Below are 27511 nucleotides of genomic sequence, written 5' to 3'. Positions count from 1 at the left end.
GGCATAGATGCTCTGTAAATATCACGGTCTGAAACCAATTCCCAAATTGTTAGAGACCGGCACAGCAGCACTCTCTCTTGCTGAAGTTTGCTATATCCTAATTAAAAGATTTTAAAGAAAAAACTGGAGTCTTGTTTGGCCTTTAAAGGCAAGACACTGCATTTGCAAAAGATACTTTTTAAACCTTAAAAATTGACATTTTAAGTGAGAAATAGTTTTGTAAGTGTTAATTTTTAAAATAAACTGTTAGAAATGGAGGACTTTTAATAGCCTCACTTTACTGAAGGATAAACGGAAATAATTACCAATTTACTCAGGGTACCAGTTCTGCAACATAGAGTTCTAGAGCTGGACGCTTACTTTTCTGAACCAGGGTGACATTCCAAAATACTTCCTCTGTCTGACCTCTTGGGGTGTTCTTTAGACCCGTTTTTCTGATGCAGACTACGGTGGCTGTAGCGCAATTAATGGTTTGTGATTTAAAGCGAACATTTCCCGGTTTGAGGTAAGCCAGAAGAGAGAGTGTGACGTGGTTATTTTAGAAAGGGTGGAAAAGGTTCCTCTCTCCTTCCGAGGTAGGAATAAAGCTGTTGGCATGACTGCAAAATCAAATGAGAAACTGGTGTTCTGGAAGGGCTCGGTGCCTCTCTAATCAAGGAAAGTCATGACATCCAGGGTTGGACAAGCTCAATTGTTTGTCAAACAGGGAATTTCCTTGGAGAAGTTTTCCAGAAGGTACTAAAACAGTTGCCTTCATTTTTGCTTGTAACAGTGCTTGGTTAAATTCTGTTTCTACTTTGTAGGCACAGAGAAGTTCTCCAGCTTCATAAGGAGGAAAAAAAGTGTCCCCATCCACCCTGAATTGGGCCAGAGAAAATTATAGTTCAGTGTATAAGTTTATGAAAAATTGGTAGACTTTTATTGTGTGAACTCTGGATTCAGCTTTAAATCAGCGCGTTCTATGCTGCTCTCAACAAAAGCACATTTTTTCTGGACTGCAGTAGCTTATTGGCTGGCACGTGGTTATTTCCGTTAAGTATCCTTCAGCGACAGCCTAAGAACATAAGTCTCTTCAAACGATTACTCAATTTGCCCTTTAGCCTATTTAAGTTTGTGGGGTTTTTTTTGTTATTGCTTTTTGCCTTTGATCTGAAAATTAAGATATATACACTTCAGGGTTTGGTGTGTTTTTGGTTTTTTTGGTGTGGTGTTTTGGTTTTCTTTGGTTTTTTTTTTTTAAGCTTTTAAATCCCTTTCCCCCTCTGCTGCTTGATTCAGTAAATCCATACTGTGAAGAGCTTCTGTGTTTTCTTTGAATTTGTATCTCCAAGACCTTGGTGTTGCTTGGTTCCATCAAACTGCCTGTAATGATGCGCTGTTAACGATGATGAGGTTACAGCAGCTTGTTAGGGAAGAAGTTGATGGTGAAATAGTTTTGCTTTGGAGTTTTAAGACATTGCATGGCTTAGAGAAAGATGGAATGAATCTCATCCTACAAACGAAGTATGTTGGATTGATCTGCTCTCAAAAGGACCTACAAATCTTAAGATTCATGAAGTTTCTTTTTACACTGAAGGGTGTTACACGATTTGAACATTACTTTTTCAACTAAAATGTATTTCCATTAGGGTTTTCAAAGAGTCAGTGAATGCAGGACATCACCAAAGAATAATACAGTATTGGCACTGTGTCTTATGAATGAAAATTTATTTAATTTAAAAACAATTATAAATGTTGTGCATCTTATGTACACATCGTTCTTAGTTGCTTGATTTATGGTCCTGCTTTTAATTCAGTTACATCAGTACATTTGAAAAGTTAACTGCGTGAAGTCTATTTATAGTTCATTATGCTTTTATATGCAAAACATTGATTTTATAACTAGTAGCTCATTCAACATTGCAGGAATTAATCTTTAGCCATTATGACAAGTGTCCCCGTTTTCTATAACAGTTTAATTACTTTGTTGATTTTTTTTTTTTAACCTTTTAGGTAGACGGCATAATTTCTCGCCTTCATGATAGACTACATTAGAAAGTTGCATCGTTGTGTTCTTTAAATATGATAAACGATGCTTTAAAAAATGTCAAAGTGGCATCATTAGGGACCCTGGAAGAAGTTGCACATCTCTTCATAGTGCTGTTGCTGTGATTTTTGGGGATATTTCTCAGCCATTTACCAAATATTACTTAATATTAGTTTTCCTCATGGGTCATTTTTTTTTTTTTTTTGTTTCTGTTGAGGATTGAGACTTTTAGCCTAATTTCTGCATAAAAAGACCTACTTTGATATGGATTGCAATAATAAGTTTGAAAATAACCCTCTATTGCCAGCAGCTGTAGAGTTTGCCACTAACATTTTCTTTTCTCTTTTCAGATCTTTTTGGATCCCTGTCTAATTGATTCATGTTTCCGAACTCTTCCTTGTAACCTTCGCAAGCAGCCAAAATGAAGTTGAAGCATAACATCAACCCTGTTCTTCTGCAGTTAATAAACTTTGTAATCTTGGTGTACTCCTTCGTAACGTACATTCCGTGGTACATATTTTCAGGGTCAAGGCAGGCTATCGCAAAAGCCAAGCAGGTTAAAGCCAAACCTGTGAATAATAGGCCTGGGGTCGCGTACAGATCCGTTAACAGCCTACATTGCTTAGCTTCAGTTTTATATCCTGGATGCGATACACTCGACAAGGTTTTTAAATATGCTAAAACTAAATTTAAGGACAAAAAACTCTTGGGAACACGTGAAATCCTAAAAGAGGAAGATGAAATCCAGCCATCGGGAAAAGTTTTTAAAAAGGTAAGTCTTTTTGCAGTCTGCCTTCAAGAATTTTTTCGAAGTGTATTTACTTTCTTTTGCAACACTTCTAGTCCAGGAAAGCAAATGGAGGGGAAAAAATAAGCTTCTCTACTTAGATTAAGTAGTTGTGAAAATAGCTAAATTATCTTAATTTGGAAGTTTTCATTACTCAGCTTTTAAAACAAATCTAAACCACCTTTTTGCATTCTTGAGTAGATACGCTTTTTTATGGTTTCAGTAAAAGAAAAAAAAGCAAATATGTTTTAGGTATTTTTTTAATATTTAGCTGATGATGTAACTGGCTTTAAAGTTTTCCTTTTAGATGAATTAAAAAAAAAAAAAAACCCCAAAACCAACCAAAACAACTCCCTTTGTGTTATTCTGAACTATGGTCAGATAAATACAGAAAAATTACTAGGTGCCTGTACTCAGATGTGCCTTTTCAGTACACTTCATTGTTACGTAAGGATTTACTGTTTGGCCCTATGAACTCAGGGCTTAAATTTAAATTTTTTTGTTTGGAAAAGAATTGTACAGACTTTAATTGGAAGATACTTTTTTTTAGTTGGTAGGTTTGTTTTTTTCCTTTCTTTCAGTCTCCTTTAAGGTGAACTATTTATCTGCTAATCTGTAATCATGGTGTATGTGGGAGATGTAATTTCGATAGAAAACTCTTGTTTCAAGGGCCTGACTTTTTATAGTCTTTTAAGTTCAGGGCTGTATTGTCAGTTGCTGCTTTGTATTTGTTCATTTAAAAACGCAGTTTTGCCTGAAGAAACAAGTTACGATACCATTAACAGCATACGCATCTACGTGTGGATCAGTTAAAGGTTTGCGGTTCTGTATTAGAAGTTGTTAACCACATGCTATAAAGACAGTTTTTACTTACTATTAGTTTTCCTGCAGAATAAAAAATTATCTTTTATTATAATAAAAGATTCCTTAATACTGCTAGTTTTAATTCTGATATAGGAATATGATGTTTAAAGTAGAACTTAATTGTTATTGAGACTTCCTGCCGGTAATGGAGTTAATTTTTCGGTATAAGGGAAATGCTGGGAGAAATGGGTACGTGTAATCTTTCTGGATGTCTGTTTTGCTGCCTCATTGCCCTGTAAAGAAACAGAAAGTTCATGTTGCACAAAGCTGGCTTCTGAGCACAAATCAGAGTTTTGCCTGCCTGGGATCAACACTCTGTTTTTTAGACAAAATTAGTATTATAAGGCTTAAGAGCTGAGGCGTTTTATCCTTTTCCGTTATGCAAGCAAAGTGTTCTGAATATTGGAAAGCTGTATAATGTTAGTGTTGACCTACTTGTTTCTAAGTATTTAGACTTAGAAATTACCTAAGTTAGGTAATTTTATCTAAGCTGGACACAACAGTTCATTATGGTCGATTGCCATACTTGCCCTCGTGGTATTTTGTTCCAAGCTGTGGCGTTATCGCCTAAGTCTACTTTTTTTTTCTCTTTCTTTTTTTTTTCCTCCCCATTAAGGAATACAGTGTTTCTCAGTGCCTCATAACATGTTCTAGCAAGTGCAGAAAAGTGGAAAATTTCACAAAATACCTTGTTGATTCTAAATACCAGGGTTTTTTCCTTTGATTTTTGTCTTTATTGCCTGGAGAACTAAGTGTGCTCCCACTTCTAGCTAAAATTATTCAAAGCTCAGTATTCAACATCTTTAAATCAGATACTACATTAGTCTGAGAGCAATAAGATCCCAGAAAATCTGCAATTCCTTTAGTTTTTATGATACTTTTCAAAGATTTTGTTTATTCCTATGTAGTTCCTTGGAAATTCAGACCTTTACTCGTTATAGCTGATACTGAAACTGTGAAGTTGCAGGAAGGTTCTTGCCATGCCAAGTCATCGAGCAGTGAAAGAGTAGCTTATGATGTTGAAGAACAGGGTGCAATATAAATAATATTTTAGGGGGGACTTTTTCAGAAATGCTCACCTGCAATCTGTATTTTCATATGAGAAAGGCCAAAAATGGACGTTTCAAATAATATTATTTTTAATATATTTTCCACAAGGAAATGTATTTAATTTGTGATGATGGGTTTCCAAATTGTAGTCAAGGTTCTTCAAGCCCTATAAGCTACTTTTAAGAAGACCTTGAAAGGTAACTGAGGTCAGGTAGTTTAATCACAAAAGCTTGGAGCTTTTTTTGAGAACATTTTATGACACCTTCACACTAAAAATTTGAATATGGTTGCCCTAAAATCCCGATTAAAGAAATGTTTGCTGTGCAGCAAGTATTTAATCTCTATACTTCGCTGGATTTTGAAATATTAATACAATACTGATATTTAATAGTATTTTCCAAGGCATTTAAATGTATGTTAAATATTTTTAATAACTTGCGGTTTAGAAGCTGGTGCACTAGAGGGCAGTGTCTTTCTATGTAATGTCATATTTTGAAGTAGACATTGAGGTGCTCTCTCTTTTGATTTAGTGTTTGGTTTTACGTGTCTCTTGAATCAGTTCTCAATGACCTTGACTTCTTGGGTCCTTTTCTTGCAAACTCTTGCACGGTTACTTTCTTTACGTGTGTAAGTAGTTACCTAGCAGAAATAAAGTCTGAAAGCTGTAAATTCAGACTTGTGTCTATGTTTAATGGATTCTGGCACTTAACATCGCTCTCAACAGCTGTTTACGGTAGGAACTGTAAAAATATTGGTGGAAGCTGCTGAGGGAAGGGTCAAGAAGGGAGATGAATTTGAAGACGTACTCAAACGTAAAGAAGGATGAGAGAAACGAAATGCAGAAGAAAGGGACGTACTGATAGAGGCGGTGAATTGATGTGTTGTAGGGAGGGAATAGAGAAATGATGGGCATGAGGAGGAAGGGAACGTGGGAATTTGAGTGTATGGAAGGCAGTAGGAAAAGTAAAACTCAAAATAGCTGCATTGAAAAAGGTGCTCTCATCTGTTTTCTTCACACGTCAATATTCTTTGGAAATATAACAGTATATTTCTATATATTTAAAATAACTGAAACAGTGCTATACTTCCTTTCTGTGGGGTTCCTAACCTCTTAAGAAAGGAAAGAAGCAATAAGACCTTCTTTCACTCCTTTATATCAAACTTGTTTAAGCAATGAGGATAAATTATTTAAGAGAATAAAAAAGGGAAAAATTCAGAATCACAAGTGTTGTTCAGAAAGATCCATTTGTGATCCTTGAATGTTTTCAGCTACTGAGCTTGTCAAGAATTTCCAAGTCTGACAAAACTACTGTGTTTGGGGAGAAATGTCTCAAACTGGCATTAAAATTTTGGCTCTGGAACAGCCTATTTATTTGTCCTGCTAAACAAGTAGGTTAACAAGCAATATGTAGCAAGGCTGTAGTAGGTACAACTCAGTTACCCAATAGTAACTTCACCAGTTGTAAAAAGTGTTTTGATAAAAGAAATCTAGTAGGTCTTATTTTTCTATTTGAGTTTGAGAGAGATTTTCAAATTCATTTTATTAAGGAAGAGGATGTGAAAATATGGACTCCTTAGAAATGAGTTACATGCCAAAAGTTTACTAGATTTTACAGCCCACAAGTTTGAAATTTAGTTAAAGTTGATAAATGAAATCTGGGAAACAAAATGGAGTAATTTACTTTTATAGATTTTTTTCAAAATTTTTAAAATAATTTGCTTGCAGTTATTACTAATGCCATGTAGCCAAAGGAAATGTCTGAAATAATAGACTAATAAAAATTAGTTTTCAGAATTGTCTAGGTGCTCGTATAACTAGACAGGTAAGATAGAATAATTTGAGTCTGATTTTTCAGTGCAGAGTTGGGGCTGTTCAGCCTGGAGAAGAGGAGGCTCCGGGGAGACCTGAGATCGGCCTCCCAGTGCCTAAAGGGGGCTGCAGGAAAGGTGGGGAGAGACTCTTCAGCAGGGCCTGTTGTGACAGGACGAGGGGTAATGGTTTTAAAATAGAGGGAGGTAGATTCAGATTAGATACTAGGAAAAAATTTATTACAAGGAGGGTGGTGGAGCACTGTCCCAGGTTGCCCAGAGAGGTGGTGGATGCCCCATCCCTGGAAACATTCCAGGCCAGGTTGGCCGGGGCTCTGAGCAACCTGATCTGGTTGGAGATGTCCCTGCTCCTGGCAGGGGGCTTGGACTGGATGGGCTTTGAAGGTCCCTTCCAACCCTAACCATTCCATGATTCTGTATCTGTGTATGAAAATTTCTAGGATGTCGTCAAAGGAATAACCTCTCACTCGGTGAGAAAATAGTCCTGTGAGGTGCCAGTGCACACGTAGAAATGGATGACAGAAAGGGAACTGTAAATTCAAATCCAGTTTTACTGTGCAGCAGCTTTCCCATGTAGAGGAAAAGTGAGATTGCTTAACTTTTTCCATGTGACTTTTCAGTACTGAGATTTGCCAGTCATTTCCAGTCCAGTCTTCTGTCCCACTTTTGTCTAGCAGTAAAAAAGGGTGAAAACATTACTGCTCTTCCCTCTGACCTTTGTTTTGGAACAAAGGGAGGGGAATTTAACAATTTCTGACTGAGGACCCTGTTGATATACTGCTTTCTGGACTCCAGTTTCCCTGGTTTTCTATTTTTGTTGTGAGAACAAACACCTAACTATCGTATTTGTGTAGGGGAATAATCGTGGCCCAGATATCCGAGAAAGCAAATACAGAGTATGTATTGTACTGGCTAGTGCTTGTCGCCTTTTATTTAAAATAAAAAAAAATCCTTTGTAAAAAATCAAAAGGCATATGGGTCAGATAACCACAGCCTTTCAGACGGATTCTGGAGCTACGAAATACGGTGGGAATTGTGCGCTTTCCTAAAGCGAAAACCAAAATTGAGGTGATAACACGCGTGGAGATATGGCAGTATTTGTGTTGGAACTTCCGCAGTCCGTGTAGTGTTTGGCAAGAGTATTGTTCGTTATCTTGATTGAACTGCTTTCAGAATTTAAGCAGCTTTCACTTCAAACGTCATGTGGATAAAGATGTAGTAGGATACGTATTATGGATTTTCGTTTTCTAAATTGAATTTATTTTTCTTATTAGGTCATCCTTGGCAAGTACACCTGGCTTTCGTATGAAGATGTATACATTAAAGCTGTTAATTTTGGAAAGGGCTTAGCAGTCTTGGGTCAGCAACCAAAGACTAACATTGCTATCTTCTGTGAGACCAGAGCTGAGTGGATGATTGCGGCGCAGGCCTGTTTCATGTGCAACTACCAGCGTAAGTATGCGTCTCTCATGAAATATTTGTGTCTTTTAATCTTACAACACAATCTAAAAACAGATCTTGCTTCACTTTACACACCGAGAAAACTTTATATGAAGTTTATATGGAGCGTTTAAAACTACAAATAAAAAATACTGCATATGGTAGAGATTGCACTTTGTAGTGTTTTTCCTTACTGAATGGAGCCATGTGTGTCTGTCTGCAGCGGGAGTATGGTTTCAGTAAGTGTATCTTGCTCAGTGAATTTTTGAGAGGTTTCTTTTCTTTTAATCTCAAGTCAGTACAGATTCCAAAGTTTCTATAAACAAACAAACAAAAATCACGCATGGATTCACTGACTCAGTTTCAGGAGCTGACGTCAAAGCTTCATCTGTGCCTGGAGGTTTTGTTTTAACTGGATATTTTGTCAACTCTTCGGTTTTGATTTAGTTAGTTTATTGTATTGTTATCTCTAAAAAGTGAAAAGGAATGAAAGTCCTGAACTTATTTTGGACAGCTCTTTCCAATTAAAAAGTTGCTTACTAATTCCTTTACCAAACTGTAAGACATTCCTTACCTCAAACCTTAGGCTGGGCCTGATATATTCTTAAAATATTTTAATTTCTTCTCTCCACCTCTTGACTTTGTCATAGTCCACTGCGTGTTGTTTAGAACATCCTAATACTCTTCTGCTGTTTCATTGTGGAGACCGCTAGCTGGCTGGGGCAGAGCTGAGCCTGCTCAGGGAGGAGAAGGTGCTTTCTTGGCAGGATGCGTACGCTGGGCAGGCGCAGGCTGTGTTGGAGGTGCCTTTGAGGAATGGTAGGGTTGAACAGATGCGCTGGAGGTGTCTCAAATGTCTGTTTCATCATCACTCCTTAATATGTCATTCAGCTAACTGGGCTGAATGCTGAGTACTGGCCAAGCCTGGCCTTCCTGGGTTCTGTGTTGTTCTTGGAGGACATTGGTCATTTTTCCACAGGGCACTATAGGCCTCACAGGCTTTGGCCTCTCCTCTCCCCATGCCGCGTTTACCCTCCTTCAGTAAGGGCCGTAAAAGCCAGATGTGTAGAAATTTCTGATTTACTACCAAGCTACACTAATAGATGTATATCACTTAGAGATTTTTTTCAAATTTTGGAAGCAAGCCTGACTAGAAAATTGTATCTTAAATGGTCCCTCTCTGCTCTAAGCACAAGCCTGTTGCAGTTTGAGAAGCCGTATGTTCACAAGTGTATTGCAGTTTTCATTTGAATAAGTCCTTACTGCAGGTCTCTGGTTATTTTGTGTGTACCCTTACGCTGTATTTTACTCCCTTGGTTTTCAGGGTGGAGTTGGTTACAAGCTGTACTGCCCTAGCCCGTACTATTTCAAAATCAGCCTGCTTGCCTCGTATGATGGCTGTCTCTGCGGAGAAGGAGACAGCGGATGTTGTTGAAGGCCAGCAGTATGCTGGGTGGTACTAATGCCAGTGTACCAGCTAGGTCCAGCGAAGTGGTCCTTCTCCTCCATTGGGATGCTGGTGAAACCACATCTAGAATCCTGAGCTCAGTTTTGGGCTTCCCAGTAGAAAAAAAAAAAGACCTTGAGATACTGGAGTGAGTCCAGTGGAGGGCTGCCAAGATGCTGAAGAGATTGGAGAGTGTGACGTAGGAGGAGAGGCTGATAGAGCGGGGTCCGTTCAGCATTCCGATGAGCGAGCTGAGATCTTGTTGCCGTCTAAAACTGTCTAACGGGAGTGTACAGAGAGGATGAAGCCAGCCTCTGCTCAGAGGTGTTTTGATAAGACTGGAGGCAACAGGCATAGGTCGAAACGTAGGAACATTTAGTGAGATACTAGGACACAGATCTTCATCGTGAGGGTGGCTAAATCCCAGAACAGGAGCCTAGAATGATTGTGAAATCTCCATCCTTGGGGGTCCTTAAAACTAGCCATGGCCCTGACCCCTGTGCTCTAATGAACTGGTTTGTGCAGATCTTCCCAGGTGCCTTCCAAGCTAAATTCAGCGATAGTTTTGGTCCTCTCTTTGGTGAGTGGCTGCCGCTAACTTGCCTGCCGGAGCTGCGCAGACTGTTCTCCGATGAGATGTCTGTGTTGCTTTTAAACTACGTGTCTCATAATACAGTGTCGGTTCCCTTTTATCCCTTTTGGGATCTGTTGGATTCCTAGTGACTATCCCGGGAATAAAATGCAAAGGCTTGTATCAATTATTTTTTTTTCTTTGGAAGTGAAGTACACTTACAAATCCTAGGAAGACTTCGTAATTTGAGGGGAAAAAAAATGGGAGATAGTGGATGGATGTCGTGTGTGGAATGGTATGCCTGTGTCTTTGGCTTTGCTGGATTGATGTTTTAAATTCCCTTACCGAGACGTGCTTCGGCACGCTGACGTGGTATTGGGCATCGAGGCTGTCTGTCATTTTACGTGAACTCGGCTGACTCGTGTGCCGGCAGATGATGATGTTATTGTGCAGTATTCACGTAGTGGGTTTGCTGAATGAATTAAACATTTGGATGATGCTGAAGAAGCAGCATGGCAAGATTATTGCTGAATGACTGATATCAGCCTTGTTCAGTTTACAAGTTTCACAACAGCGACCTGCCCTGGTGGTTTTGTGACATTCTTGCCAAATATGAAATGGATTAAATCTGATGGTACATGCCCAGAACCGATGCCAAGAGAGCAGGTTCCTCTGCTTCATGCCTAGTGTTGGAGAGAACGCCTTTTGTACTCCAGAATTAAGACAGGGAAGGTAATTTTTGTTATAAATTACTCAAACAGGTGGTTTTATGATTAGAAAGACTTGCTTGATCGTAAATTTTACGTTGTTTGAAGCCAAGTCCTGTATTTGCAGGAGGTAGAGTGGGATTGCTAGTTTAAAAATGACAAAAAAAAAAAAAAAAAGTAGTAACATGAAAACAGATTATTTTCCAAAGTATCTCCTCCTCATCTATGTCAAGAGCTCTTCACGAGCGTGGGCAGATAAAGCACCTGAGTGTAGAACCAAATAATGAAATAAATAGGAAGGGTTATGTTTCATTTTTCAATCGTGCCTTCCTGAAGCTTGAGGAGAAGGGGTTTTGTCAGAACTGATTTGGCAGAAGCCTCTAAAGGTATACTTTGCTTTTTATTTTTTATATATGATGGATGCTGAAATACTCAGTTTCACATTTTAGTTACATGGAAGTGGCAAAAGTTCTGTTTGTTTCTTTAGGCAAGGCTTTCTTCTTGTATGTTAACTGGCAAATTTAGTAGTGTTGAGATTTTTCTTTTTGTCAGACTTGCAGAGCAGTATTCCTAGCAGAAGTCCAGATATCAAAGACTCACTTCTACTATTGCATGTGTGAAGATGAACACAAAAGAGAATCCCTTGTCGGTGTGTCAGGAGAGAAAAAAAATTACCTGAATTTTCAAATTTGCCTGAAAAAGTTGTAGGTGTTGATGTGGAGAAGTGAGAATTTCACAGATGGGAGTCATTGCTCCGATTTTTTTCTCTCCGTGACGCCAGTACCCCATCGTATAAATGGTATATCTCTCTTTGGCTCTGTTGTGTAGCTCTAAGCTGTCCTTGAGGTACTTGTGGATGAGTAATTAACTACAGAAATGGTGATTTCACAGATTAGACTTTTCTTTCCGGGCGGTGTGTCATCTCGGTCATGCTTGTTGGCTTGGGGAGACTGAATTTCTGCTGGATGTTTATGTAACAGGGGTCACCGCAGTGAGTGGAGAGAGCTCGTGGGAACTAGCAGAGGCACTCTTCTGGACTTTGCTCCCACCAAATTAAAGAAAACACAGTACATGTGCGTTTGCCCTGCAACAGTTCTGAACTATGATGGACTGTTTTAACAAGGAAAAAAGAAGTAGAGGTCAACTATTTACTTTTCTGTGTAAGAAAACGGCTTTTGAGTTCTTCCTTAGTATGCTGCACTGGGTTAGTACCTCCCTGGATTTCAAATCTTAGAGTACAGCAGAGCTTGAGAATTTTTTTTTTTTAATTATTTTTGCTGCAGTGAACGTATGTCTTATTAAAATAAGTATGTTTAAATGTTCAGCTAAATCCAGACTAAAATACAAAAGAAATTCAGATACAAGATGTGAACAGAACTCCCAGCACTTGCTGTAGTAATTATTAATTATTGTGTTGATTGATCGTACAGCTTTTCTGAGATGCCTCTGTTCAGTATTCTGCTTGGAAAATAGGAAATTACTTTTTTTTTTTTTTAAGAGTAATACCTCTGCCTTTTTGAGCGACCTTTTCCTTCTCTAGTCTCTTCCTGTCTTTTCTCATGCAATTCCCATAACAATGTCAGGAAATTAAATATGATTTTAAAATTCTTAATATGAAATAATTGTGGTTTAACACTCTTACTGCTAATGGAGCTGTCCTTAAATATGGGACACAGAGTTTCTAACGGTCAGTTTCCTAAATATTTTCTTTCCTTGCTGCTCTGTAGTCTCATGATGTCAGTTGAATGTCTAATGATTGTGATGATTAAACCATTATTATGTTGTTTGAAATAAATAGGAGAATGATAGTCACAGATTTATTCCTGAGTGTGAGACTTAGTCTGCTGCTGACATGAGTTACAATGTTAGAATGATTTCTTATTAACAGTCAATTGTGAAAGGCTAGTAACAGCTTGTGAAGAGAAAAGAGCAGATCAGAAGAGAATTACGTAGGGTAATGTGGTTTTGGTATCTCTAGACCTTGAAAAATGGTGGAAAAATAGTAAATGGTCACATAGACCATTATTCTTTATTCCTTCTGGGAGTAACTGAAAATTATGCTGTATTTAAATCCACATAATATGTTGGTTTGTTTTTTTTTTTTTGAAGCATGAAACTATACCACCTTCATATTAGGTGAGAAATATTTTTAATATTTTGACTAGCTTAGAATAGGTTAATCTCAGCCCTTTTTTGTAAACTATACTTGAAAGTGTAAAACACAGATTAACCACTTCCCCCCCCTCTCCACCCCCCGTTTTCTGTTGCAGTGGTTACTCTGTACGCTACTCTGGGAGGCCCAGCAATAGTCCACGGGCTAAACGAAACGGAGGTGACCACCATCATTACTAGTAAAGAACTGATGCAGACAAAATTGAAGGTCAGAAAACTGTTCTTTATCTCTTTCCAGTCTATCTGTTCATTGTTGTTAAAAGACCTGGTTCCTTTGTACAGAACGAAGATTTATTGCCCTTCTACGGGGCAGACGCTTCATTTAAAATAAGATTTATGTCTCTGTCTTCACATACAGGAAAAAAAATGTAGTTAGCCTTCAGTGGGCTTTAGGCACCTCAATGACTTTGGAGAACAGGAGGAGCAATTTACACTACTGAAGAGCTGCAGTGCTGCCTGAAAAACCACCTTTACAAGAAACTGCTGTGGTTTCTGGGTGGATTTAGTGCCTGTAAATTTAACAGTTGAAGCAAATGGCAAGACCAGAAGAATGTATAAACTGGATTTGAATAGCTAAATGGGATCATCCTCCTGATTTGTTGTTGGATGTTTTCCCAGCAGAGAGCGACTCGTAAATCTAAAGACAGGTGCTCAAAGAGTTTTAGGGCTGTTTTCCAGTGCGAGGGAAAGCTTATTAAACATGGAGAACAGTAAAAAAAACTTCCTTGACTTACTGACCCAGATCGAATGCACAGGTGGAACAACTAATCTGCATGAGTTTCATCATGGTGCGTTTTGGGGGAGGTAGACCTTTCATGTAAGGGAATTCTTTTAATTAAAAACTGTGTACTGTTGCTGAACTTCGAATGAGAATTTCCCAATCCTTTTTTTTTTTCCCAAAGTTACTAGAATGACTATATATATATATATATATATGATGCACATTTATTTCTGCTTGCAATAAAAGAAATTCCTCTGCTCAATTTCCTCTTCTTCCACTAGAACTGTTTTTCATTTTATTTGAAATGCTTAACTAGTGCTTAACTAATAGTTTTCTGTGTTTTTGCTAGCTGTTGCTTATTTTCAACAGCATAGTAATCAAGGAGCAGCATAGGAATTATTGTGAGCTCAGTTTGCCAGATACCCAGGACCTTTTCTTCTCAGTGCTCTATGAGAGTGGAAAGTCAATTATCTCTACAGACCTTTGCGAGCTTATTTGTGGACTGTTCTCAAAATAAGATCAAGATCAGTAAATGGTTGGAGAAGTTTTTGGGCTTGGAAGTGGAAAGTTCAATTAGTGCTAAATGTGGCAAGTGTCAAGCTTTGCAGCTGTCCGAGCTAGACAAGTTTATCCTCTGGTATTTTAAATCCTCAGATATTTTGTATCAATGCTGTTTTTGTAATATATACAGTAGACAGGTTTGGGGTTTTTTTTCTCCCTTCTTGTTGGCACAAACCTCATGTTTGATTTCTGAACCCATGTTCATTTCCACAGGAAATAGTTTCTCAGGTTCCCCTGCTACGACACATTATTACAGTGGATGGCAAACCAACGACGTGGGCAGAGTTTCCCAAGGGTGTCATCGTTCACACCATGGCTTCGGTGCAAGCTATGGGCGCCAAGGCAGACACTGGTAGGTTACCTCTTCTTTCTCTTTGGATCATCTCATGTTGTCCTTCTTTGACCTCCTGGAGTAAACCTGGGGAGACTGCAGATCTCTAAAAATTACATGGTGATTAACCTTTTATCATCTACTTCTTCGTTAAATAAAATCTGTGGGGTGTTTTGGTTTGGTTGTGGTAGGATTTGGGGGAGTGGAGTTTTTTTTTTGTTTTTCAGGAGAGTACTTTTAATAAAACCTGTCTTCTCCACAACAAGCGTCACATGTTGAAGAATAATTTTTAAGGATAAACATTTAGGCCAGGATAGAAACTTAAAATCACAGAATGGTTTGGGTGGGAAGGGACTGTTAACGCCCATCCACTCCAACCCCCCTGCAAGGAGCAGGGACATCTCCAACCAGATCAGGTTGCTGACAGCTCCGGCCAACCTGGCCTGGAATGTTTTCAGGGATGGGGCATCCACCACCTCTAACTTAGAAAGTGTTCTTCTGATCAGACATGTTAAAAGCAGATTATTCAGAGCACGCAGAAAAACCTATTGTGCATTTTATAGCAAAAGATGTCAATAATTCATTACCGTTAGGTTTTGTTAAGTTTACAAATAACAAAATGTAAAATAGCCATTTAAATCTGATAAAACTTGGTCACTTTTATAGCATTTCTGAAAGTATCTGAAAATAAATCTAGTATTTATTGAAATCTACTTTCAATCTATGTAACATTTTTAGAATTAGAATTCAGAATTTCAAAAGATGTTTATTGTAACAGATTTTTACTCTTGACTCTGGAGAGCTGCTAAGCTTAGTATCTTAAGATTTCATTGTATTCAGTACTTGCTTTCTTCTGGACTTACACTTTGTGTTTTCAGAATCTTTTAAGCACTGAGGGCAGATGAATGTTGGAGTGGATTTTGTTTCAGGAGTAGGGTGGGTGGTTAATCCATCTGCTGTTGATATTCAGGGGAGTGGCAGGTTTGTTCCCAACATTGTGACCTCTTTATAGGATGCTTTTGCTTTTTTGATGTACCAATTTTATGTACTATTAAAACTGTTTCAGACAACACCAACAGAAAAAAAAAAAGTCTATAATTAGTTAGTTCCTTGAGATTTGTTAATCTATGTGCTATGTAAAAAAGGTGCCTAATCCTTCTTTGTTCAATTTTTTAAATATCACACGCTATACGCTATGATAAAGGAACATTATCTCTGTCAAGTTAACCATTCATAAATTGTGGATTGTTTATGGTTAAACATGCTCAATTAATATTACATTAAGTAAATAAGCTGCTGCTTATTGTTTTTTCCTCTGTGTTGTTCATCAATGAGTGGGAAATTATGAAATATACTTTCACGCTTCTCCTTCAGCCTATGTTGTGCCACATGTATTGCGCATTATGCAGTTTTTTCCTCTGAATAAGCACAACTGCTGTTGTATTTTCTTGCTCTCAGCGCAAGTATTTGAAACGCACTGTAATACTATTAAAGCTATTGAACTTCCTGGAAATATTTGTAGAAATTTGACCATGCGTTGGCTTAGCGGTGCCTTGCTGCAGGTGTGCTGAATGAGGCGGCGTGGTGTTCCCCAGCCGGGGAGCGCGTGAGAAAATAGGTTGGCAAATGGGGATTGACCCCGCGGCAGCGTGGAACCAATGCAACATGCCTTCCTCTGGGTGTGGAGCTCAGTGGCATTTTGGAGAAGCCAAAACTCTGCCTGTTTTTTCTCTCCTCTGCAGGAATATGGGAAACATAATAGAAAAAAAAAGTCATGATTTACCAGGGAATCACTTTGCTAACACAACGAAGTTCCTACTCTTTGTGAAGGCACTTAAGCTTGATCGCAATCTTTTTAATCCAAAGCAAAATGTAATGGCAATGGTCACGTCACGTTAAATCGGAATGACTGCAGAAATACGTTAGGATATCTGATCTCCCAGCCTGATAGGCTCTCCACACATTTTATGTTCTCTTTTTTGACACAAATTACAGGAAACAAACAGCCAGCCAGGCCTGTGCCCTCGGATATCGCCGTGATCATGTATACCAGTGGATCCACAGGAGTTCCCAAAGGAGTTATGATCTCCCATTGCAACATAATTGCTGGGATAACTGGAATGGCTGAGAGGATTCCAAATCTGGGGTATGTACCAACAATTAGTTAACAGAAAGTAAAACACTGTCTGTTTTACATTGCTTTGTCTGTGGCACATCATACTGTGCACTGATGGCTGAGCTTCTTCTGGTTTTACCTTAAATGACATGACTGCTTTGTATGCCGTTTGTTCTCATCTTCTGTCCATGGGCAAGACTGGGACGCAAAAGCCCATGAGGGCCACCTTGCCGTAAAGTGGTTGAAAGCTTCCCTAAGCAGTACTTCCTTTGGTTAGCGTTAAATCCTGTGGTTTCTTTCTCTTCAGTGCAGTTTTTAATCTTGTCCACAGAGTTGCCTTTGCAACCATAACGTGTGGTTAATTGTCTTGGGATGAGTAAACATTGCACTTTGTTCACACAAGTCTTGAAACAAAAACCCAATTATTTGAAATACATTCTCAAGCTCAAAGGCATTTTCCCACTTTCTCTATTTCTGCAGTAAGTTCTGTGTAAATTTAGCTTAAGTACTCATCTGAGGACTCTAATGGTACAACAGAAACCTATCTTTTAAAAATTCTTTACAGAGAAAAAGACATCTACATTGGCTATTTGCCTCTTGCCCATGTCTTGGAGCTGAGTGCTGAACTGGTGTGTCTGTCTCATGGGTGCCGCATTGGGTACTCTTCGCCTCAGACGTTAGCTGACCAGGTATGTTACAGATATAAGCTAAAAAAAAATAAAAAAATAAAAAAAATACACAGTTACTCACATCAGATCTTTGAAATATTTCTTCAAAAATCTTTTCTACGAGTCATGGAATGGAGTATTGGTGGTTATGACTGGTACCCTGGACTAGTTTTAATTGTTAAAATACAATTTAAATGAAAATGATTGTTTGAAAAATGTGCTGTATCATTTTGTTTCTCGTCTTAAAGTCTCGGATGTGTCTGCTAGTAAACTTGTTCTTTGTTTTAGTCCTCTAAAATAAAGAAAGGAAGCAAAGGTGATGTTACTACACTTAAGCCAACCCTAATGGCAGCTGTCCCGGTAAGTAACTGAAGGGTAAATAATTTTAAAAAGAGAATTCATAATTCAATTTTTTAACAACAGAGTTAATGCAATGATTGTTTAAATAAAAAGGTAGAGCCTTTGTTTAGCTAGCTTAAAATAATATTTTTTCGTATTTATTTGTATGTTGGGGATAAACATTCATCATCTGACTGTGAACATTTTTCAAAGTTTAAATAGCTAGGGGGATTAGACTGCCGTTTTAATTAGTCATCTCTTGTTTATCATCGGAAATGAATAGAATAAAGATAGCTGACAGCAGGCAGCTTGGGGTTAGCTTGTGCTCCTGTTCAGATGTTTGCTTTCTTTGTTTCTGCGAACACCTTGCTGGCCCTTAGCAGTGGAAGAGGAAGCAGCCTGGGAGTGGGTTGCCATCTGAAATGTACTGGAATTTCCAGATCATGTTTCCTTTTTGTTTTACTGAATTCAGGATTTGTGTTTCTTGGAGTTAAAGCGAGTCTTTTTATGTAACTAGGAAATTATGGATCGAATCTACAAAAACGTCATGAACAAAGTGAATGAAATGACGAGTTTCCAGCGCAATCTATTTATCTTGGCCTACAACTACAAAATGGAACAGATTTCCAAAGGTTACACTACCCCGCTCTGCGATAGGTAATTCTAATTTTACTTTTAATGGCACCAAAAAAATGCTTATTGAAGTCTTACCACGTGAGCAGTAGCTGATTTTTTTTTTTTGTACTTTTCTTTGTTTTAATGTTGACACTTTGAAATGAACACGTCTGTAATTAAGTGTAAATTGAAACAACAAAGCAGTAGTTTGTGTTATGGTTTTAAATATTTACTGATATAATTTAAGTGAGTGTAATCTAAATTAAAACTCAGTGGAGATTTAAATTCATTGCATTATTTTAATCTGGACTTTAATAATGGATTTGTACAGTTCTTGGGTAAGATGGGAAGTCTGTTCCTGTAGGTAACTGTAGACTTGGCATTTTCACAGAAGTGATCTCAGGTTGGAAAGAACCCGTAAGGATCCTAAAGTCCAACTCCCAACTTCAGTGAGGCTAAAGGATAATATAATTGCAAAATTGACACAGCTTATTTAAATTATTTTGGAGGAGAAAAATCAAAAACTTTACTGGCTTACTAAATCTATGTTCTCAAAACATTTAACCCATCTTCAAATTAGAACGTGGAGACAAGCTTAGAAATCTGTGTCTTTGAAAACTTAGGTGCACTCCTTCAAAGTTTTCCTTGAATGCCATAAAAGTTTATTTGAAAACGATGGAAACTTTCAGTTCAGATACAAAATGAGGTACTCTCTTGTTTTATTTTTAAGCAACAGATATATACTCTTATGTTTGCATTTTAGCCTTATTTTCCGGAAAGTACGAATGCTGCTAGGCGGAAAAATTCGCATCCTGCTTTGTGGAGGAGCTCCACTCTCCGCAGCAACTCAGCGGTTTATGAACATTTGTTTCTGTTGCCCTGTAGGACAGGGCTACGGACTGACTGAATCTGCTGGAGCTGGAACGATCACGGAAGGTTGGTGTCGGCGCATCCCGCTGAGTGCTGCGATCCGCGCTGAGCGCTCTGCGTTTTTATTCTAAGAGGTCTTTGGAAATCGCTTCTTCAGTAGCTTGGAAAAAAATAATCAAATAGTGGAACTCTAATACAAATTATGTGGTTTCCAGTGATGTTCTTTGGGGAAGGTGCCCAGATGCAGAAGTGTTTGGGATTGAGACTTCAGGAAAGTGAATCACAATATAGAATCCCATAATTGTTATGGAATATTAATTTCATAATAATTCATAATAATACTAATTTCAGAGTCCAGCAAACACTGTTTAGAGTTGTTGTGCTGCTTCTGAAGCATGACCCACATGGACAGCTTACTCTCAAAGCTTTGTTGATCTGTAAATAGAGCCGTCTGTTACAGGATAAGGATTTTATCTGCATTACTTTAATAGATCCATTGGTTTTCATGGAAGTTCTGTTCTATAAATCAAAGTTCAGAAATAAATAGCAGCTAATTTTCACTAAATAAGATGCATGACAGTTCTTCTAATCAATTTTGGTAATTTTCTTTTTCTGAAATACTTTTTTCCTTTTTTTTTTTTTTTTTTTTTTTTCTTGTTCTAGTTTGGGACTACACTACAGGGAGAGTGGGAGCACCTTTGGTCTGTTGTGAAATCAAGTTACAGAACTGGGAAGAAGGTGAGAATTTCTTCTGTATGTGACTAAATTGGAGTATGTTTAGAACTTTAGCTATTTTTCTATTGGGCTTTGCTCAGTAGTAGTAATTAGAAGACTTTATTGGCTTTTTAAATGTTAAGTGCTGCTTTTGGCTATAAAAGTTTGATTTTGAGGGAGAAAAAAGGTAAAATACACTTCTCAAATTAGAAAATCTAAACAGAAGCTATCAATACCAGCGGCATTTTGACTGGGTTGTATTATGACTCTTTGGCCATATTATTTATTTTATTCCAGTCACTGTACTTGTATATGCAAGCATACCTTCTGGATTTCTTCTTTCCTAAAACATGAGGTGATATTTATCTTTTTTTAATTATTTGAGCCTGTATGAAACTGATAGAACACGTTAATCCTGGCAGAAAGATTGCGTAGAGGTGGCATTTGCCCTCTGCATGTGCGTGAATTCCCCTGTTTGCAAACACACATGTGAAATACCTGTTTAAATGCTAAAAAGAATTGGAACCACCTCTTCTCCTACTGAACTACTTGGGCAAGTGGCAACTTTGGCTAAGGAATTGCTGAAGTGTTTAGTTCTGTATTTAAATAGTAAAAATAATAGGAATTCTTGCTTTGGAATATATTTTAATTCTTGTTATGTTAACAAAACGTCCTTTTAGGTGGATATTACAACACTGATAAACCATATCCTAGAGGTGAGATTCTTATTGGAGGGCAAAATGTGACTGTGGGCTACTACAAAAATGAAGTACGAACCAAAAAAGACTTCACCGTTGATGAGAATGGGCAGAGGTGGCTTCATACTGGAGACATTGGAGAGTTTCATCACGATGGATGTCTAAAAATTATTGGTGAGTTAATAAATCCAGGTGAACCTATATATAAATTTTTCAGGGCTGCTAAATACTATAATTAATAATAAAAAAAAATATATACATGTCTTGGCATGCAGTCTAAAGCCTTACCACGTATGCCAGGGAAATTCTGATACATTAATGTAAACCTGATTGTGCGTTTAAAAGCTGGTTTTTAAAACAATTGCTTTCTTTTGAAACAGTCTTAACATTGACTCCTCTCTGTTAGTGAGACTGGGTAGTAATTAGAGAGTTAAATATAGGCTAGTTGATCTAGATAAGCTGCCCTGGATTTTGTAAATGTGGAACTTGATTCAGTGAACAGACTCTTTTGGTAATAAGTGTTCAGGAATTACATAAGCCTTTCCTTAATCTTGCCATTCTTTATAATGAGAATATCCCTTTATCATAAAGGAACTAGGGGAATAAAATATGTTAAGGTAAAGGTGTTACACACAAGGCTGTGATACTCTTAACTCTTTGACACCTGTGGGCACAGAAATAGGTGCCTTATAAACTACCAGGCATCTCTGTTGAAGTCAGTGGGTGATTCAGTGTGCCCTTTAATCCTGAAAACGAAGCTTATTTGGTTTATTATATAAGAAAAAGCTTAGGTCCTCTCGTAGCTGCCTTGCACTGGTCAGACAGATACAAAACTGCCTTGCTTGGTTGCCCAAGGCAGCATGAAGGTAAATAGGTACCACGGCTACCTGGGTGAGACTCGGTAGTCACCTTTGCCTTCTTTGGGCCGGGTGCATTAAGCTGAAGTAATTTGGGCTTAATTTTCAGTTCCTATTGTTGTGTTTCAAATAACAGGTGAACAGTTGCTGTTGAAATATGGGTTTGGCCTGGGAATAAATAACAAAATGTCACCAAATGGTGCATCTCCTCCCTTAAGCGTCGGAACCAGACAGCACAAAATGCGTGCTTCCAGCCAAACGCTGGGGTTTGCATTATCCTGGTTGTCATCCACTCGTACGACAGCGTTGTCGTATAGGAAATGCTCTTCTAAAGGCGGAAAATGTGTGTTGTTTTTGTGTGAGGGACAGATTGATAAAATGCAGAGCCTGGCAACCAGTTATTAAATGTTTCTAGTACGTTCACCAAACATGAGACAGCTTCCCTTTTGTCATTTATACCTACAAATCAGAAAAGTATAAAATCAGCGTCTGAAGTTTTGTGTTCTGTAATTAACGTTTCATTCCTTTTTTTTTTCCTCGATAGATCGTAAAAAAGATCTTGTAAAACTCCAGGCAGGAGAATATGTTTCTCTTGGCAAAGTAGAAGCAGCTCTGAAGAACCTTGCACTGGTAGATAATATTTGTGTGTATGCGAGCAGGTAAGGGGCAGCTGATGCTTTTTTATTGCTGTGTTCTTTGTCTGTCCTACTGAAGCCGTAAGCGAACTTCTTTTGCCACTCAATGTATGGAATGCATTAAACCAGTTGAAAAAGGATTTTACTTAGAATATGATGGAATAACTTCCTCTGACGAAACTGAAACACCTGAAATGTGTGCTTTTAGTTTTTCTTTCCCCTTTTTTTTCATTATCCGTGGGAAAATGAGTCTTTTGTTCCCTTTTGCCTGGTCTGAAAAGCAGCTAAGCTCCAACTGCATTCCTAACAGACATCACTGGAGCACTTTGGAGATGATTACCTATAAAAGCCCCAGGACACCTTGTTCCTTGCTGTATTTAGCTGTCATCTGTTCTTCAGATGAAGTACTGTTGTACTTCAGAGGAAGGCAAGGGGGAAAAAACCCACCATCAGCTTAGAAGGTGGCTTGTGCATTAAAAATACTTTTCTTTAACCCCTGCAGTACACCAGCAGAAGCCTTGAAGCTTGAGAGAAAACACTCTGTAAATACTATGCAAACGCACAACTAATAAATTAAGATAAAATGTTCTTTCTACATGTCCTGCTGAATTAGGCATATAAGGGTTCAAACATGTCCTAAGTTTCTATTTCTACAATTTCCTACCTGTGCAGAGTATAGGCTTAAATGTATAAATATACTTCAGGTTGTCTTTGTTTCCTGTTGTCATTTTGATGTTTGGAAGGTAATTTTGGAGCTTCTGAATGATCAGAAATATTCTGATTTCCAGTATGGGCCAAAAAAGCCCTACTTGATAACTTTGAAAGAGGCCAAGACAAGCATACCAGAGAATTGCTCAGTGGTAATAAACAGAAAATTAACTTTGGGTTTGTTCACCTGGTTCTCTGTGGTATTTTTTGTGTGTTAATTAATGGTAGTCATCCAGTTTCAGTTTAGACAGGTTTGGATCAATAGGCTAACACACATTGGGCATGCCACTGCTGAGAAACATTCCATTGCATTAAGATTTATTTGTGGTTTTGACCCGTTGAGTGAGTCTCATGTTTGCTTGCTTTGACTGCCTGAGGTTACGTGCCTGTTTTGAGCAACCTCTGTAGTCTGTGGAGAAAGACATTCCTACAGATGGGGATTTCGGCGGTCCTAGGATTGAAGTTCACCGGTGGAACTGTACTGTCAAATTTTGTGCTCATTTTGCCAGGGCAACGTAACGTAAAATGCACCTGTCGGCCACTTGACTCTGTGTCTTGAGTATTAATTAAAAATAGGAAAACCTACAAGCAATTTTTAAAAGCAGTTTACAAACAGAGTCTGAGTACATTCCAGCCTGGCTTTTCTGCTGCTGCTGTATTTCTTAATCCTTTCCCGTGTGTAATTTGGCCCAAGTAGCCATGTAATACAGGTTCTCTGAATGATTGTCCATACGCACATTTCATTGTGGATATTTACTCACCTCAGCAGCGTGAGCTCGGAGCCTTTTTGTTAGCAGTGCCTATGACCTCTTACATCCTGTCTCTCCTTATACTTTGCCAGGGTGATCTGGTGTGCAAGGAGAGTCCTTCCTTTGTAGCCATTCTGTCTCCCACGTGCAGAAGGACAAGGAGGGCAGACTTTTACAGATGGTTACATCTGTGATCTGACCTTAGACTAAGGAGGTCTTGAGGACCAAATTCTGAACATGTCTTCCTTCACGCTGTTGATAATGACCTCCAAGATTGAAGAAGGTAGCAAGTTCAAAAGATCTGCAGAAGAAACGGTAGTGGAGAGGGAAGTAGCTGCTCCAGAGAGATGATGGATACCTCTCAAGACAAACAGTGCTTTAACATTTGAACTGCAACAAGTGAAGATTTAACTCAGTGGTACAGAATGAAAAGCTGCATGTTCCAGGCGCTGTGAGCTCCAAGGTGCTCTTTCCAGGAAAAGCATAGTTGGATGAAACAGTTTGTCCAGAGGAAGTATACTTCTACTCAAGAGGCTGAATTTTAGATGAATGGAAAGCCTATGGCTTACCCAGCCAACTGCTGACTCGTGTATGCTCTTCATCCCCAGAGACACTGGTGGTATTGCCAGACATGACCTTACGCATGTCAGAAGACTAAGGAACCAGGGATGAAAGTGCCAGAGTCCTTCGTGTTCTGGACAGTAATTCAGTAACAAAGGAGAAAATTGCAATGTACAGTAATCAAAAGGGTGTTTAGAGTTAGTATTTTAAAATCATCTTGGAGACCTTAAAGGCTAAGCTGAAGTAATTTCCATACTGGGGTTAAGGCTCTGGATTTTGCATTAATGATCTGTCTGGTGAACGAGAGCGTTGGAAAGAATTAATAAATCTGTAGATAGTTAAGGTGGGACAAGACCAAGGGTACAATGGAGGACAGGATTAGAATTCAGAGCAAGCTTGACTAGATGGAGATGTACTTGAAAACAGCGGTCACTTTAAGGAGGGGAATTTACAAAATTATACTTTCACCTAAAAAGCCTGGAAAAATACAGGATGAGGACCGCCAGCTGGTAGCAGTTCTGTAGGAGCTGACGTGTCAGCAAATGCCTTGCTGTTACAAGAAGGTAAATAATACGGCATAATCGGATGTATAGCCTACAAGATGCGCAATGATCTTTTTGATCTGCCATGAGTTCCATGTGCAAGGCTTCAGAAAAGGTGAACTCTTGAAAAGAGTCCGGGAGAAAAAAGGGAACATCTGGGCAGAGATCTGTGATGCATGACTTAGGAGTAAAAGACATTGCTGCAATTCCTAAAGAAACTGGCAGAGAGGAAGGAAGGCTAGAATGGTGAGAAGGAAAAAAGAAATAGTAACTCTCTGTTGGATGAATAAGTGACTTCTGTGGAAAGGAGAGGGACATCTGAACACTTGCTGTATGGAAGGAAACAGACATAAACTGCAGAGAGGAAGAGTCAGGAGTAGCCATCAGAACAGCTTACCAGTGCTGAGAGTAATGAAGCACTGGCGTTAGCGCTTGCCTGAAGCTTAAGAGTAGTTCAGACAAATGTCTGTTAGATGTAGCTGACCTTGCTTCAAGGAAGGTAAGTGAAGTAGATGATCTTTTGAGATGGCTTCCAGCTCTGTGATTCTGTGATCTGCGTTGTTAGATTGTGCGGAGTTGCTGTGTGAGGTTCTGCTCACGTTTTCCCTAAACTTTATGCCATCTGAAAAATCTTGAATACCTATTGCAGGACACATCGTGCTTCAGTGTTTTCCAAAGACTTTGAGATCACAGGTGTGTTCTGGACATCTGAGGAGCAGACAAAGACTGCCAACAGTAGAGTTGAGCGTATGGACGATCACTTGAAAGAGAAGTGACTTCCCTTACAGAAGCAGGCGTTCTTTGAGGTGTGTTGTGCATATGCTCATTCCACCGCCTGCTCTCCAACCCCTCTTCACTGCAGTCCTCTACTCCTCTGCAGTAACTGGATTCTGCAGTTGAGAGAGGAAACTGAGGTAGGGAAGCCACGCACCAGTCTCCTTACTGGGATGCAAAACACGAGGAGAGGCAGGGCACATTGACATCTTGTGGGTGCTCCTTCCCCAAAGCTTTGAGCGTGAGGCACGGTGGAATATGCATATGGACAGCACACCTTGAAGGAATCCAGTTGCTGTAAGGTAAGTAGCTTCTCTTTCTGCTTATTTTTAAGCAGGCTGAGGTAATTTGTGTGCTTTTTCAGAAAGATTACCAGGTGAACAAAAGCCAACTGTTAAGAGCAATATCTCTGTATAAAGTGCAAACCTCGCAACTTTAGGTGTTATTTTTGAAGACTTGCTGACTTGACAAAATTCATACTAAAGTACGTTATACTTCTCAGTTTCCATTCTTATGTCGTTGGATTTGTTGTGCCAAATCAAAAGGAGCTCGCAGAGCTAGCTCGGAAGAAAGGATTTAAAGGAACTTGGGAAGAGATCTGCAACAGTTCTGAGATGGAAAAAGAGGTGCTGAAGGTGCTGGCTGAGGCTGCCATGGCAGGTGAGTAGCTGGGTAGATAATTGCAACCTTGTGAACCATAATGTGTGTGAAACAGGTAAGCTTATGTGTATATAGGTAATGTGCGGGTGTGCCTGGCACTCTAAGATGTCCTGTAGTGTCTTTTTGACCTTAGCTTCTGGTCCAAAAGAGTGTGGGTCACCTGTAGATCCGTGATGTGTGCGCTGGGTATCACACAGTCTCATGTGCTACATACGTGTGCGTGGCTGAAATAAGTGTGGGAAGAGGCAGTGAACAGTCACAATGGCAGTTGTGATTTATTTTTTTTTTCCAGTGCCTATTATACTTCCCCCTCAGCTGTATCTTTTCATACTAATTGGTCACAGTCTATTTAACTATTCTGGCACAGAATTGAACAGTGGCACAGTGATAATTTTGGTTTTTTTTTTTCATGATTTCTGCCTTGTTTTTGCTTTTGGCCATTACTAAGCACTGAGCTTTTTTCATAAAGCTGGCAGTTATGACCACAGAATGTTTTTTAAATGGTCATTGTGGATATTAAATTTGTCTTTGTAGGCATTCTTTTTAAACTTTTCTGCAATGAATGCATTCTGCTGTCTGTTTTGCAGTCACTCAGTGTCGTTAAATCCTTCTGCACCTCTTTTTTTTTTTTTTTTTTTTTTTTTTTTTTTTTTTTACCCTGGATAACTTTATGCTTCCAGCAACCTGTGTTAATCTTCATCACTTCTCTGTATTACTTGTGACTATATTAAACTCTGATTAATATACTTGCAGACTTCAGTTACAGGAACATACTCTTAAGATGAGTCCTGTCTCAGTGCTGCAGCAAATGTTGGGTTTTTTTTGTTTGTTTGTTTTTTCCTTGCCCCATGCCTCTAACCCATTTTTCTTCGCTGCCTGGAGCATATGGGTAAAGTCACTCAAAGAAGCTACTGTGATGGAGAGCATGGACCAATTTGCTTCCCTTTTATTTTTTTTCTGCAGCGCTATTCTAAAGAGAATTTAATGTGGTGTTAAAATTGATGAAACAGAGTATTTTATTTAATCCTGAGGCGTTTTTTATGTGTTTTGATGTTATTTTGTTTGGTTTTGGTTTTTACTTTGACATCATGGGCTTTGCTTCTGAAGTGATATTGTGATTTTTAGTGCTAAATTGCAAAAAAACCTGCCCCAGCCCAGTGATTTAATGTCAAGGGGAGCAAAAGATGCAGGAAAATCTAAAAATGACAGGTTGCACAGGATAATTATACGTTTGTGGAGGTTTTTTTTTAACCTGAAAGAATAAGACTTTTTTAGTATTGCCCGTCTGTTGATTGCTTTTCTTAGGGTTACTTGTTTTTTCTTCGCTTATGAGTGAAACAGTAGCAGAAGCTCTTGCAAATTATATAGTGTAAGGGAGCAGCACAGATACCCAAACAGCTTGTTTCAATATTTCTGTGGAAACTGGAGAACAGTTACTGGTGGATCCTGTCACTCTTACTTGCGACCACATAGGTTTTCAAAGCTAACCATTGGGGTT

At 38.7% G+C, this 27511-nt stretch overlaps 1 protein-coding gene across 3 annotated transcripts in view; it reads left to right on the top strand.

Annotated features, from left to right (window-relative positions):
• ACSL3 (acyl-CoA synthetase long chain family member 3) overlaps positions 1 to 27511 on the top strand; it is a 46329-nt gene that overhangs the window by 14781 nt on the left and 4037 nt on the right. For 2 of the 3 annotated variants that reach the window (XM_086754277.1, XM_086754278.1), the window contains 13 exons: positions 2377 to 2798; positions 7832 to 8009; positions 12993 to 13102; positions 14390 to 14528; positions 16503 to 16653; positions 17189 to 17312; positions 17580 to 17651; positions 18148 to 18287; positions 19009 to 19181; positions 19779 to 19853; positions 20510 to 20701; positions 21929 to 22043; positions 25856 to 26013. In XM_086754277.1, coding sequence (XP_086610403.1) covers positions 2448 to 2798; positions 7832 to 8009; positions 12993 to 13102; positions 14390 to 14528; positions 16503 to 16653; positions 17189 to 17312; positions 17580 to 17651; positions 18148 to 18287; positions 19009 to 19181; positions 19779 to 19853; positions 20510 to 20701; positions 21929 to 22043; positions 25856 to 26013 — 1978 coding nt within the window. In that variant the 5' untranslated portion in view covers positions 2377 to 2447. Of the gene's footprint in view, positions 1 to 812; positions 883 to 2376; positions 2799 to 7831; positions 8010 to 12992; positions 13103 to 14389; positions 14529 to 16502; positions 16654 to 17188; positions 17313 to 17579; positions 17652 to 18147; positions 18288 to 19008; positions 19182 to 19778; positions 19854 to 20509; positions 20702 to 21928; positions 22044 to 25855; positions 26014 to 27511 lie in introns of those variants that run through there. The other variant, XM_086754279.1, reaches the window with a different exon arrangement.

Source organism: Chlamydotis macqueenii, chromosome 9, assembly GCF_036417535.1.
Source record: "Chlamydotis macqueenii isolate bChlMac1 chromosome 9, bChlMac1.mat, whole genome shotgun sequence".
Lineage (NCBI taxonomy): Eukaryota > Metazoa > Chordata > Aves > Otidiformes > Otididae > Chlamydotis > Chlamydotis macqueenii.
The sequence above is the reverse complement of the archived record's forward strand: the minus strand, read 5'-3'. Positions and strand labels throughout refer to the sequence as shown.